The following is a 14795-nucleotide window of genomic DNA, read 5'->3' on the forward strand; positions in this document are numbered from 1 at the left end:
AACACTAAAATAATTAATTTTACTAAATGAATCAATAATTATCTAATTATTTTAAAACACATATGAATAATAATAATTAACCAAATCCTTCTACTGGAAATCTTTATCTCCAAAGTTTCCATTCACTGCTGCTGTCTTAAGTAATTTTTTTTTTAAATAAATAAGATTAGTTAGGAGTAATCTATTTTCTCAATATTTGCCTTTTCCAAAGAGGAAAAATAAGAAGCAACAGTGAAAGGAGGTTAGGAATTTTAGTATACCTTAAATAAAGAGGCTAGATCTTTTTAGTAACAACAGCTGAATGACAAAGATTTCTGGACATTTATTATTATTATTATTTTTACTATTATTATTACTATTATTTCTATGAGTTCTATTGGTATAAATCCAATTATGGTTGTCACTCCATAAATACATTACCAAAGATAACTTCTGTCTCAAAAAGATCAAATATTTGAATTGGTAGAGGAATAAAACAACACATGACAGAGAGCCTAATTATTTACCATATTACAATGCTTGAACCAAATAAAACCCAAATGCTTTCATTTTAGTGATACATCCTGATCCCAGCTGTGGAAGGGGAAGAAGATAACAAAGAACGTTTTTAGGAGAAATATAGCTGAAGTCTTGTAAATATCTTTAGTATTCCAAAGAAAACAAGAACACCATTTTGGAAATACTACCCTGTATATCAACTATGACTTTACTGCTTAATTATTAAGTTTTTCCTAAATTAAAATATTTTATTTTAAAGGAAGACCTATCAAGTCAATAATTAAAAAAACCCTGTGAAATATATCCTAAGACTAAGTGAATATTGGAATCCAGTTTCCCAAAACATTGCACGTTGTTAATCATGAATGTAGTAAAGGAAGAAATCTTTTACTCTATTTCAATTTTACCTGCTCCAAATAATGTAATGAGAGGTTGATATATTTGGCTTCTGTCAGTAAGTGACCTCCAATTCCAGTCTTTGCAACACGTTCTGAACCAGCAAGGTCCACTAAATGCAACTTGGAGTGTCGGATAGTTGCAGATCCAGGTTCCTTGCTGGAGATGTGAATAGTGAAAATGCAGTGAGATCGGCTTGAGGCTTGATTCATTGGTGTCTACAATGATAAGAAGAAAAAGAACTCTCACTGTTTAGTGGATAAATAAAATTAGCTTTTTATAGCTCAATAATCTGGCAACTGAAATCATCTATCCAATTTTTTATCTATTGGACATGTAATAAATACGCAAAAAACCCCCAAAAGGATTTCACCTGCCATTCACATTCTGGAAAAATACTTGGATAACTTTAATCTGGACAAATTGTACTGCAAGCAATCAAGGTTGTTCCAAAATACTGTAACATTGAGGACATCAGCAAAGCAAGTGGCCTTACTATGTGAGGAATACTGGAAAAGGGCACCTTGACTGGAGGGAAAGTTACTAACTCTTGATCCCCGAGAAGTTATTAATTTTCCCATTGGTGCACCAATTCTTCCTTGTTTTTTCCTGATAGGTAGATACCAGTGTAACTAGGACTAGGACTTCCTATAAGGCTTTAAACTTTTCCATTTTCACTTTTATTAAAAAATTTTACTTGGCAAAATCAGTACCATATTTTTAGGTGGCATGACAGAGTTTTCATAAAATGTTTGGCTTTAAATATTTATTTTTTGGGAATAACTACAGCCACACTTCCTTAACACATGGATATTCTTCGTCAGCTTTTAGAAATGCTCAGTCTTAGCATTATTTCAGAGGTTTTCTCAATGTATTTAAAATGTGGAACTGAAAATTTTAAACAGCTCTCAGTTATTTAACTTTAGATTTCAAATGACCATATGCCATCGCACATGCATTTTTCCTAAAAAACATACAAAATATCTTTCAGCATCTAAAGCACCTTTTGTTTAGTTGTATCAAGGTATTGTTAGAAACTTAAATCAAAAATAATTCCTCATTACCCTCATTTCATAAATAGCTAAAGCTTTAGATTATATATGGAGATTAAAGGTTTAGCATAGAGATAGTATTTTTATTCATAAACTGTAACAAGTATGACTACATTGTTTTCATGACATAAACGCTTGACTGCAGAAATATAGACTAGTAAAATCATAAATCAATATTATTGAGTTAGCAACTAAATCTATATTTATTTGTAGCTGCTGAAAAAAAAGTAATTTAAAAATCCTGGTTACACTGTTTACATTAATCTCTTGGCTCTACTTCATTCCTCTGTTATTCTGGAGTAACTTTTAATGTAGGCATATCCTGTGATTCAGCCCAGCTATACCAAGATACTGCTTTTTTTCACACAGTCTGCTTTAGCATGCAACACTGTAGATGATAAAATGGCCTGCCTATTGCAGGTATTGAAGATGTTGTCTTATTAATCCAGAAAGGACAGCTCTTAACAGAAAGACTGCAAGGTGAATGGTCCTTTAACAGGAATAATATGGACAGCTATACCACTTGGTTCAATTGTCTCCATTTCAGCTTCCTTTTTTTTTTTTTTTCCCAGCCTTAATAGTGCCAGCACAATGAAATTGGTTTTGGGAACTGATCCAGCTCAAAAAAAAAAAAAGACTGCAAACCATAGATATTTAACCTGGATCAGTTTCTTGATTCAGCCACAGCACAGCTGTAGAAAACAGTTGTGATAGAATACAGAAAACGGCAGCATACAGCAGGAGAACAAGTAGGTAGTGTGCAGGAATAGCATACACTTGTATGGTGGTGAAAATTCTGTAAGGAAATTTCAGCCCTAGCACTATTTTCTTTTGGGCTGCTTTACCTAATAAAGGCAAGCTCAGAGGGAGAGGGAAAAGAATTTTGATTATTATTTTATACAGATGAAGAATTTTATAATTCATGATCCTGTGAAATGAGCATCAGAGTGCAGTCACATGCTATGCTGTCCTCAGAGGTGAGGCTGGGCAAATGAAGGGGAAGTGATTTGTAGTGCTGGAATGAAAATAAACAGGCTGAGGGAAAGGTGTCAAGCAAGAAAATACTCCAAAACTTATTTAAAATGCAGTTACACTAAGGAAAAGTTATATGCTGTGAAAATGTACTTTATTCAGCAATTCTGATTCCATGAATAATCAGAGCCAACTTCACTTATTTTACTAGGACAGCTATGATTTTATTATTTGCAGCTCTGCGAAGCAGGACTGGATATTTTATTTCTTCCAGCTCAAAATCCACAACAGAATTAATTTTAAGGACATTCTCCTTGACAGAACTGATATTAAGGGATATTTTGCACTACAGACATGGCATCAGTCACACTATACTGCAGATAAGTCTAAGCCAGATCAAATACCAGTCAGGTCCAGCAGTGGAAGCACAAAGCAAACATTGCTATGAAAGAAGCTGAAGAAATCATCATACTTCTGAATAAGCATTCTTACGCAAACTTCAGTTTCACACTGCAGCAAAACCTCATGTATTTAAAAATGTGCTTTTAGTCAGACCCATTTAATGCCAACAGAGGCAAAAAAAAAATTCAGATCATGAAAGAAAATAATTTCAGGGCTCTGAGTTCCAAAAGCACAGGGCAATATTTGCTCTAGGCTTTTACTGTCTATTGCAATACACCAGCCACGACCTTATTTTGTGTGTTCCAAGTAGATTTGGCTGGACTAGTCATTAGAAATTCCATTGCTTTTCTCTCCACAGTTTGTTTTACTCATGTAAATGAAAAAATGAATGTAGGTGATCTGGAAGTCGTTGGCTAGAATCCCAAACTGATATTTCTGTGAAGTCCTTCTTCAGAGTAGAATCATGGTTTAATCAAGATGCCAAGACTCCCTTTTCCAGTATGATTCTCTCTCTGCTTTGCAGTTCCCATATATAGGAAGCTCTGCTAGAACTCTTGCAGAAAGCATAAAGCAATAAAAATTTAAACTGTTAAATGGGATGCAATAATGAATGTTAATTGCATAATCCCCCCATACTTTTCTACTTTTACCACACAAGTAGATGCAAAGCACACAACAGAAATGATGACTTGTTGGCATCTCCAGTCCAAAAACAAGCCCTTTTTCTGTTTGGTTATTGCTTATCTTACATACGCAGCTTCTGAGTATCACCATTCATCTGCTTAGAGAGTTTGAAAACAGAAACAAAATTTTCTGGACAGTGTCTCAGAGACTACTAAAATGCTCCTTTAGTGGTTTTCGGAGTTCATTTTGGCTTTGTTAGCAGTATTCAAACCATATGTATATGAAATCATCCTCACACTAATTTGATGTGATGAAGAAAAAAAGAGAAAGAGGGGAGTGGCCTGGTTCTCACAGATGGTTGCTATTGTGAGAGTTATATATAGAACAACTGATGAGCTGCAGTTACTTACAAAGAAATAATTTTTTCCAGGAATTCTGTGACATCATGAACCACATAAGCAGACTTTAGATGCTTTGTAATATCATGGGAACACTACAAAGGACTTAATGCCAGGTCATCTGTTGCTGCCCATTTGTGGCATGGTAAAGGACAAATTCAATAACATTTAGGATCATGACTTGGTAAAGCATCAGTGTTTCATTTGATCATGGAAAATATGTACAAGGTGTATTTCAAGCCATACTAGCCAGGCTTGTTTTATTCCAGGACAAAAATATACCTGTGTTTGCTGAAATTAAATAAATTGTATAGAAGCTTTGTGACTTTAACTACTACATCTATTTATACAAAGGTTAAAAGAAGGAGGCTTCTACTTGAATGAGAATCTACAGCACAGTCATACTGGAAGAAGCCTCTGAGTTGAATGTTTCTTTCAAGGAATACAAGGTCAAGAAACATCCAAAAACTTGCTGGAACCTAAGTTGTCCATCTTAATCTAATTCTTACCTATCTTAAGTCAGCAAAACACTCCAGGAATTCTTCCCTATATAGGAATTTATGTATTTCCCAAACCTTTTATTTGTTGCAGCTTCTATTATAAATGTTTTGACTAATAATAGCCAGAAATGGATGCTACTGGTCTAAACGGAGTTCTTAATAGTTGAGGACCTGAGAAAGAGAAAGCTTCTTAAATGGGACAAAGACATATGAAAAGCTGTTTGAAAATCGGCTCTGGACTAACAGAAGCTGCTACTACCAGGAAGAATAATGTGTTGATTATGGCTGCCAAAACACTCTGACAGAGAAAATACATGAAAAGAGTTCAGGACCATGGGAACAAAACAATTTTGCCAGTGATAAATGGAGTTGTTCAGGCCATATTGCAAACCACCTCCACCTGGCAACTTATATCGTTCCAGTGGAATCTTTTCTTCCTTGAATCAAAATATTTAGACAGCAGAAGAACAGTTTTCCTTTACGAATGAATTAGTCACTAGCCAATGCATAAAGAAAAGCTGATTCAGAGTGTTCAGAGTTTTTTGAGAGAATGTCTCAGTGAAAAGGTACAAAATTTTCTTTTAAGGAGTGTTTCTTTTTCTTCTTAAGGTTTTTTTGCTTTTGAACTTTTCAAAGAAGAGCAAGGGGGAAAAAAAGTACTGATAGTATCCAACATTGATACCAAATCAATTTTCTCCGAACTCATGCTACAATCAGAGGGATATCTGCAGGGAGATGTTCTGACAGCTACAGTCATTCCACAGTTCAGAGGGATATCTCTGTCTAATTAATATAAACTCCACCAGTCCCAACAGAAAGATGCTATAAGGAAGAGCACATAAATTGAAGGAGGTACCTGTCTTTATATCTGGTAGATGAGAAAGACCTTAACATGTCTTTAGTTTACTTTCTAAATAATATGGTACAGGTGAAGGGGCTCCTCAGTTGCACTTAGGTACACTTGTTGTAATTGAAATTGAAAAACTGTTGCTATGAAAACATAAGGATCAGAATAGGTGCAATCACTTCCTGAGAGCAATACTTTATCTTTCCATGTTTACTACGACTTCACAGTTAGGCCATGGTAAGTTCTAAACTCAGGTAACTTTTAAAATAATTAATATTCCCTGGTGAAGATATTATTAAACCTTATTTTATATAGTGCCTTTTATCCATATAAATCCCAAAGCATTTTAAGGATGATTCAAAGTAGTACGCATGACCAGCGATTTTTTTACCACACATGGAAATGAAAGCACCTGTACTGAAATGATGATGCCATTTGGTGCTAATATTACAATATAACAGGTCTGTTGGAGTGGAAATAAATTAGCAATTGACCAATGAAGAACCTAGGAAAGCAGAAAGTTTCAGTTTCTTCTGGACAGCAGCACCATGCATTTTTGTCAAAAGTGACATTTAATCTCATATGCTCACACACTCAAATCCTATTTTTTCTATTTCGCCCAATAAAAAAATCAGTCAAACACTATCAGTGACTTTCTAAATCATGAGAATACTAACGTACAATAAATACAAATAGATTTAGTTCAATTCAAAGGTCACAAGTCAGTCCCCACAACTATCCTTAAACCTTTAAGTTTAATTCTTTCTTGAAATAAACATATTTAAAATTGCCAAAAGCTTACTGATTGCCCCAAGTGTATTTCAAACATCTTAAATGATGGAACAAATTCTGTGTAGTATACACTGTATCTCAAATTTAAAAAATGGAGTGCTATAGGTATAAAACCAGGCACTAAAATATTTCCTTCCTCATTAAATCAATGTACTTTTTCATTAGAGGAAAAATAAATTCTAACTCTACATTCAACTGCAGTGCTCAGATGTACTAATCCCAGAAAATGATTTTACAGTTTTGAAATTGCTGTGCATCCTTGGGAGGCTACCTTACTCTGCTGATTTAAGAGAAATACTAAAATCCCTAAGAATTCTCAAAATCACAGAGTTTTAGGCATGTTATTTCAGAAGACTGGGGTCATATGCAATTCCCATCACAAGAACTTAGAAAAGACCTTTTCAGCTGAAGATATATTAATAGTATACCAAAATAAAATTGTTTGAGTACACTGCCTAAATGGCCAAACACTTATTTCCACACAGGAGCTTTTTCAGATGTTGCTGCTACCAACTGCTTACATTGCAAATTAGATTTTCAAATCCTCAGCATGCATATCAGATACTGAAATCATAAAATTGTTTTAACAGATAAAAAAAATAAAAAAACAGTTCAGATTTTATAAGCTGTTGCTGCAGATTCTTATGTATTCAAATGTAACGAGAAACTGCTTTGTTGGAAAACAAACAAAAATCTACTCCTTACATTCAGCAGAGCTGCCAACAAAAGACTCAGCTTTTTTGGTTTTGATCTCTGCCTGTTTCTCTCTAGCAAAATATGAGACAAAAAATTCCTATTTGGATTTTTACATTATGAATTGTCTGTGCACAAATGTCTTCCAACTTACCATTTACACAACTTGTAGTACACATCAAAACTAGAGCAAAGGACCAGTCCTACACTGTCTATTAAAGCAATCCTGCACAAATTAGATTGGTTTCCTTTCTTTTCCTTGTCTTGGGCTATATAGTTAGTGTGGGAAAGAAGCATTCGGTTGTGAGTGTTCCCTTAGGTTCTGACATTTAATGAATGAATGAATGAATGTTGCCTATAAAGTACTTTTAATATTGTGATGACTTTTTTTTAGCACAATCAGTGATGAGGGGAAAATGCAGCCCTCAAACCACAAGTTAGACTGCATTAGCATAGGCAATGAAAAAATTAAATTGTAATTCTTATTTTCTAAATAGTCACTCTTCAAAGAAGAGTTATTCAGGGTTAAAGCATTAGATTGCAATTTTAGAGGCTACAGATCCCAAATGTGATCCATGACAGTCACCTGAGTTTTTCCACAGCCAAACTCTTCTTCATTAAAAAAGATGATTCAAGCATTTATTTTACTTTCTTTTCTATTTAGGTTCATTAATCTTGTGTGTTTTTCTTTAAAGTTTACTTAAGAGGGTTCTAATCTTCAGAGGTCAGAAAGTATTATCATAACTCAAGATTTAAAAATATGGATCTCCAGAGAAGTTATGTTTTATGCCATAAGTCCTGTTTTTTAGCTCTCTAGATTAACCCTTGTCTCCTCTATTATGCTTTGTCAAGTTCCTCTCCTTCACACGATACCAATTTTTCTATTTCAATATCATCAAGCAGTTCCTTGCCTCAATGCTCAGGTTTATGAGAAGCTCTTATGTTGATTATCTCTTGCCTTAACATATTCCCACCTCTCAAAATGTAACCATTGAAATAGTCATCCTTGAGAAAGAGAACAAACACTTTGGTTGCCTATTTATGTTTTGTAATCAAATGCTTCTTCCCCTGTGTCCAGGTGCACGTAGTCATCCAGCAGGAACACAGAACTACCTGACTATTCACATACTCTAAGTGTCTTTCTTGTTAATGATTTATGATATATCCTTTTGGAGCTACAAAGGAAGAAAACCCACAAAGTTCTAAAAGAGAGTTAACTGTATTGTAGTAAAGACACATTGATAGTGTTCACATTATACAATACACTTTTTATATTTACATTCCATATCCAAGAACCTTACAGATGTCGGATACAGAAACATTTCATTTGAATTTTTCAGAATCAATAAAAACATGCTTATGTTTGAATATTGGCACATATTTATTTTGAATTTCCTTTGAACTACCATTTGGGGGTTTGATTTTTGGTGAGGATTTTTTATTTATTTGGTTGGTTTGGAGTTTTTTTGTTTGGTTTGGGGGGAAGGATTGTTTTGGTTTTTTTGTTTGTTGTTTTGTTACACATAACACCATGTGCTTATGCAATAAGCAGGAAAAAAAGAGGGGACTTATATTAAATACTTCAAAGGCAATTTAGTGCTTAATCATAGAATCATAGAATGGTTTGAGTTTGAAGGTACCTTAAAGATCATCTCATTCCAACCTCCCAACCCCATCACACTCCATGAGTAGGGACACCTTCCACTGGAACAGGTTGCTCAGGACCCCATTCTACCTGATGTTGAACACTTCCAGGGAAAAAACTTCAGTAGGAATGTTTGACAGTGCTCTGTAAGACCCTGTTTTCTTATCTTTACATGTCTGATACATGCCACATTCAAAAGTCAGTCTGTAGTTTACGAGAATTTTTGTATTCTACTTGTTTGAATTTCAGTAGGTTATGACATCAAGAACCACCAATCAGCTCCACTAGGGAAAGCTATCATCAGAGAAACAGTTATTTAATTCCACTGTGGAAATATACTCAAAAAGAGGATACTAATCTATCTCCAAGAACTTCCAAAAATATACATCTTATTTGAGAGAGGAGGAGAGAGGTTTTTGACCATTTTAACTCTGGTGGTATTAAGAAAGATTTGAAACAGCAAATCTCACCTCAGCAATCATTCTGTTGGTGTCCCCCAGGAAGAGTAGGTTTAAGGCTTCCTCTTCATTGGTTGCTTGCTGAAGAGACAAGTTTTTCAGATGAATGTTTTGATCAGAGTCTTCCATTATTGCAACTTTTCTACACGGAAAATAAAAACAACAAATGAAAACTAGAGTTTTAACGTGATATTATTTCATACTTTCATTTTGATTGCACCTAAAAGGTGAAATCTAAAACCCAAATGCAATCATAATGAAAGAACTAAAAACATAAATGATACACATTAAAGCAAGTGTTAATTTCTTTTTTTACTGTCACCTCATTTTTATTATGAAATTCCTCCATTATTATGAAACTTCACATAGAAAAGGAATATAAGAAAACTGTAAGGTTTAGAGAAAGCTTTGGGATTTTTATTTCTTGAGATATAGTAAAATCTCAAGAGAGAGGTTAGATGCATCATCACAAACAAATAATACATAGGGGTTTGTTTGCTGTTACCAAGTACAGATGATACATAAAGCATACCATAATTTTGATGTACAAATAGACATGGAATATTTCAGCATCAACACATCTGTAGTCAAGATGTTTCTAATAACTTTGCATTTATCAAGATTGTTTCTCTTTTCATTCTTCTTAAGTGGTAGTAACTACAACTGTAAATTATCCCTTTCTTAAATTAAAAGCAAGCAAACAGAATGATTTTATTTATTCCCACTGTTAGAAATATTCTTAGTTCCACTTCTATAGGACTTAAAGTTCCCAGAAAGAAATTGGATGCAAGTAGCAAGGATATGGCAAAAGGTCCAGAAGACCTGCTAAATATCACTGAAAATCCTTTTCGCTTCTTTAAATAGTCCTTTAAAATAAGAATCTTCTTCCTTTTGAAATGGTTACTGAGAATGAAACTTTATTAGCATTACTGAGTAGCCATTAGGGTCTCCTCAATTGGGACATTCTATAGTATCCAACATGGAGGCCAAGTAGTTGCCTCACTGGATTTGGAAAACTCCCAGAGAAAAGAATCTATTAAAGCGGAAGTACACTACATCTGAGGATGAATAACATGTTCTTCAGGGTGAATTACATGTTCTGATACAATTTAAAACAAGCAAATTAGAACTTTTAAAAAACTTGGAAGATGTTTTTATTTAAGCTATGCCTTTATTTTCTGTATAAATACAGATAACATTTTCTATCTATACATATACACCTATATGTGTACATAATGTATATAAATATTTTTTCATGTTCTTCAAGATAAACCACAAGAGGGAGTATGGGGCTCGAGTTTTTATCAGTAGGTAGTTCTTGCACGTTAATTACTTCAAGTTGCTTCAAAACCAGAGAGATTGGGTTTTGTTCTACTTTGCTTGCCTTTTTTTCCCCCCAAAAAGCTGACAGAATCAAATCAAGCATCAAAGCAGCATTCCCTAGTATTACTCTTAGATACTGTGGGAGTGAGTAGTTCACAGTCTGATGGCCAAAACACTCAAATGGACATACAGAAATAATTTTAACACATTGCAATACACTCAGTCTTTTCAAGAAAAATTGCATGTAAAAGTACACACAAAGCTTCTTTAGTACTCATAACAACTGCTTTTCCAAGTATGATTGCCTCCCACTGTTAGCCTTATTTTTGTGTGGTGGTGTAAGACGTTTCTAATACAATGAAAACTCAGCGTCCTCACTCAAAGCATAAACCCCAGAGCACAATTCTGCTCTTGCATGTCAAACTTTTAATAATGCCAAGTTGTATTCTGTCTGCAATTCCATCTCTGTGTGCATCACACATTAAAGCCCAGAGTGGTTCTCATTACAGTATGACACTCTGACTAGTTTTAATATTTTGAAATTGCATGGTAAGCATCCTCTACCTATTTTTATAATTTAGGAAAATGATATTGTTTTATTATGCACATTTGGCATAGTGTTTAAACTTTTAAGGATCTTTTCAGTCTACTCTTTGATCAATGATTATAAAAAATTCCCAGAAAATTAAGATATTAGTTTGGATACAAAACTCTGGAGGATTATTGTATTAGACAGGAAACCGTGGGGACATCACAAAATAGCAACAGCTTCCTATACAAGGGCCTTGCAACTATTAGGAATATTTCCAAATGGAAATCTAAATTTGCAAATCTAGAGGCATCTACCAAAACTTCCTCAGAAGGGTATGTTCCAAAATGACAACAAAATTATTTATTTTACAGTGCTATAAAGTTAATGTATAATATGATAATAATTTTGATAGAGCTTTCTCTATATTAGTGAAACTTTTAAATTTCATAGCCCTAATTTGGACCTTGTAGTGGAAAAACTCTGTGAAGTCTCCAAGGCTTAGAATTGAAGAAATCTAAAATAATCTCAAAAACTTTATAAACATTTAAAAATTAAACATAATGATGCAAACAAATAACATATGAAGATACACGACTTCTATGGCAATACATGAGCAGGATATAGTGATACTACTTCATTGTGAGGAGACTACACAGCCAATAATAAATTTAGGAAAAAGATAAAAAGAGAAAAGCAGCAAGTGTGCATCTTGGAGTCAGTCCAGAAGAACAGAATGAATTAATGGATACAAATAGGTAATGTTTTGTAAAACTGCAAGGAACTTTAGGTTTTAAGAAAGAATGGTCAGGATAATCATCCTCTGTATCATCCCAAAAATATGATCTTTTAGAAGTACAACTCCCCGAATACCACAACAGAGGACAAAGTCAATACTTATTCAAGAGGTAAGGTTACAAAGTTACTCAGCTACCAGCACAACTTTCAACAGCACACAGATTTGATTTTCCATTCAAGTGGAGACCTAGAGCATAATCTCCTTATGAGACATGGCAGAACTATGAGATGAGTAAGTGCTTGTGCAGACTTGCTTGACACGTCACATTGTGATAGGAAATCCTTCCCACTGTCTCCAACGGATTCTGTTTTGAGACAGCAAAAACAAATTTGGGCTGTTCTGGATGTTATAGACATGACTGGGAGATGTTACATATTTAGGAGTTAATGATTCATGTAACAGTGAATGTGAGCAGGCACAGCCTGTGAGGTGCTGCACGCACAGTGTGGCATTCAGGTCTGTGCTGTGCTGCACAGATCCCTTGGCTGCAGGATAAATTCACTAAGTTCCCAGGAGAGCACATTCTAGAATGAAGCTGTTTCCTTGTAAGAAAATTACACAAATACTCAAAAGAGCAAAAGGGAGACCTTCTCTCTGTGGCCAGGAGCTGTACTGCTCTGTGCAGTGTGCCATGGGGAAATCCATTCAAGCTCTGTTCAATGCTGCATGAATGCAGGGCACCCAGCACCTGATGGGATTTACTTGCCACCTGTATTCCTCCTCCTCTTATTCTATCTTGCCAAAGTGGTTACCCTATTAAGCCGTTTGTTGTGGGGCCTTTCTTTCTGAGATCTGGAAAAAGCTGTGCATTGTCTCTCTCTCTCCCCTCACCCCACCATCCAACAAAGAATCAAAACTGAAACAATGGGATTGGTGGTTCATGTAAGAACAAAACATACAAATTATGTTAGACTTTGCAGGCAACTTCAAGAATCTAACTCACAAGAAGATATTTGTTAAATAAGCTTTGACATTCATAAGAAAATTTGTCTTGAATTAATTTACTCATCAAATGCCTATAGAAAAGTTGCCTTAGAAAGGCTTCACTTACATTCTACTCTTTTTCAGGAAACAAATCAACATAAAATATGGATGTGAATAACCAATATATTATGTATGTGGAAGTTATTGTATACATTTAAAGTGCAATTTGCTTAAACTGTAATTTAAAAAAATCATAATCTTAGAAGAAATGGTTCAAAACTGTTTTTAGCTGTCTCCTCATTAACAAAAAGAAAAGTCTAACCTTACAAAACTTTGTATTGTCTTAATCTTTGGTATTCAGTAGTAACATAATGAATATTCTTAATTTTTAAAGAACATATTTCATATAAAAAAAGCGAACTAATACTATTATTAACCGGAGAAGTTTTAAAATATTGGTAATTCTCAGAACCCTGAAAATATAGTTCTTGAAGGTGGTGAGTTCCCACATTACATAGTTGGTACAGCCATTCAAAGGGGCTGACTGTTGAGACTGGAGAGGAGCATCAGGTTTATTTGCATAAAAAAATCAGACTGAATAAAATATATTTCCTATGCGTTCAAAATTATTCCTTTAGCCTTTTTTATTTTTATCCTTCTTTGTTAAGGAAAACAGCAATTATTATACTAGTTGTTTTAGCTTTCCATGTCAGCAATTTGGTAACTCTTAAAGCCCTTGGAGGGCAGTAGAGAAACAGAAGAGTATAAACTCACTTGAGGTAGCTAACCAATATCCAGTAGCAGGTTTTGTTTTGAAGTGAAAGTATTTCACACTAACTCCATGGAACATAACAGTTCTACATGTTACTAACAACATATATTAAGATAGGTATTATTGTTGATGTTTGAAGTTAATTAGCTCACAGCTTAAAGTGTGGTTTTGTTAAAGTCAGCCAGCATCATACTAAAACTTACACACTTCTCTCTCAAAGAGGACTTTAAAGAATCTTCACACAAAAATGGGGAATCACTTTTTGCGGACTTGAAATTTAGATTCTGTTTTCCCCTGGCTACAGCACTCCTGAGTAATGGTTGTCTGAGCTCCTTGAGAAGTAGCTCCTCAATTACTGCAGTTTAGACTGTAATTCTAAGGCAAAACAGCACGAAATGTACTTTGCCTTCACATGCAAGAGGGCCCCCTGACACAGGACAGGTAAAGCAGTAACCTCTTGGTTATCTCTGACTTAATCCAGTCATTCTTGACTAACGGTTCTATAACCTCAACCTTTACTTTTGTGTTATATCTGGTGCCAAAAAAAAAAAAAAAAAAAAAAAAAAAAATCTGTACTTCTTAATAAATAACAACAAGTTAGGAAAAGCTTTTATGGGTAGGTTGTAACTAAAGTGAAATTGGTTAGATTCAGTAACATTGGGTTACATAAACTGCAAATAAACTACAACAGAGAACCTGTTGGAGATAAAAGGCTCTTTCACAAATGCACAGTAAATTAAGAGCTTCAGAAAAGTATTCCTAATTTAAACAGTCCTGCAAAACTTTTATGAAAACATGAGGTGGCAGTAAGTATTTAAATAGTCTTCTACCAGCTTTATTTTATAGCAATAATTTCATACTTTTTATGTGTTTGAAAAAAATCATAATTTCCTTGTATAAACATGGAATTCTACAGCTACAAATAGAATTAGACTGTCAAATTCAATTTTTTGCATTCTAGCAAGTAAGATTCTTCAAATATTTTTTGTATCTGCTGATGCTGGGTTTCAGCTACGTCACAAAATTAAAACTGTCAGATTTGTGTAATAAAACAAGTTACAATTGTACACTAAAGTATATTTTGTATAAAACATTAATGTATATCAAATGATATCTTTTTTGGGCTACATGTAATATCATTCCAACTAAACATCAAGGAAACTAGTTTTTT

General features: G+C 34.2%; 1 protein-coding gene across 6 annotated transcripts in view; it reads right to left on the bottom strand.

Annotated features, from left to right (window-relative positions):
* KIF6 (kinesin family member 6) overlaps positions 1–14795 on the bottom strand; it is a 158193-nt gene that overhangs the window by 119253 nt on the left and 24145 nt on the right. For all 6 annotated transcript variants that reach the window (XM_032102745.1, XM_032102744.1, XM_032102742.1 and 3 more), the window contains 2 exons: positions 9290–9419; positions 906–1112 (listed from right to left, as the gene is read on the bottom strand). In XM_032102745.1, coding sequence (XP_031958636.1) covers positions 906–1112; positions 9290–9419 — 337 coding nt within the window. The remainder of the gene's footprint in view (positions 1–905; positions 1113–9289; positions 9420–14795) is intronic.

Source organism: Corvus moneduloides, chromosome 3 (genome assembly GCF_009650955.1).
Source record: "Corvus moneduloides isolate bCorMon1 chromosome 3, bCorMon1.pri, whole genome shotgun sequence".
Taxonomy (NCBI): domain Eukaryota; kingdom Metazoa; phylum Chordata; class Aves; order Passeriformes; family Corvidae; genus Corvus; species Corvus moneduloides.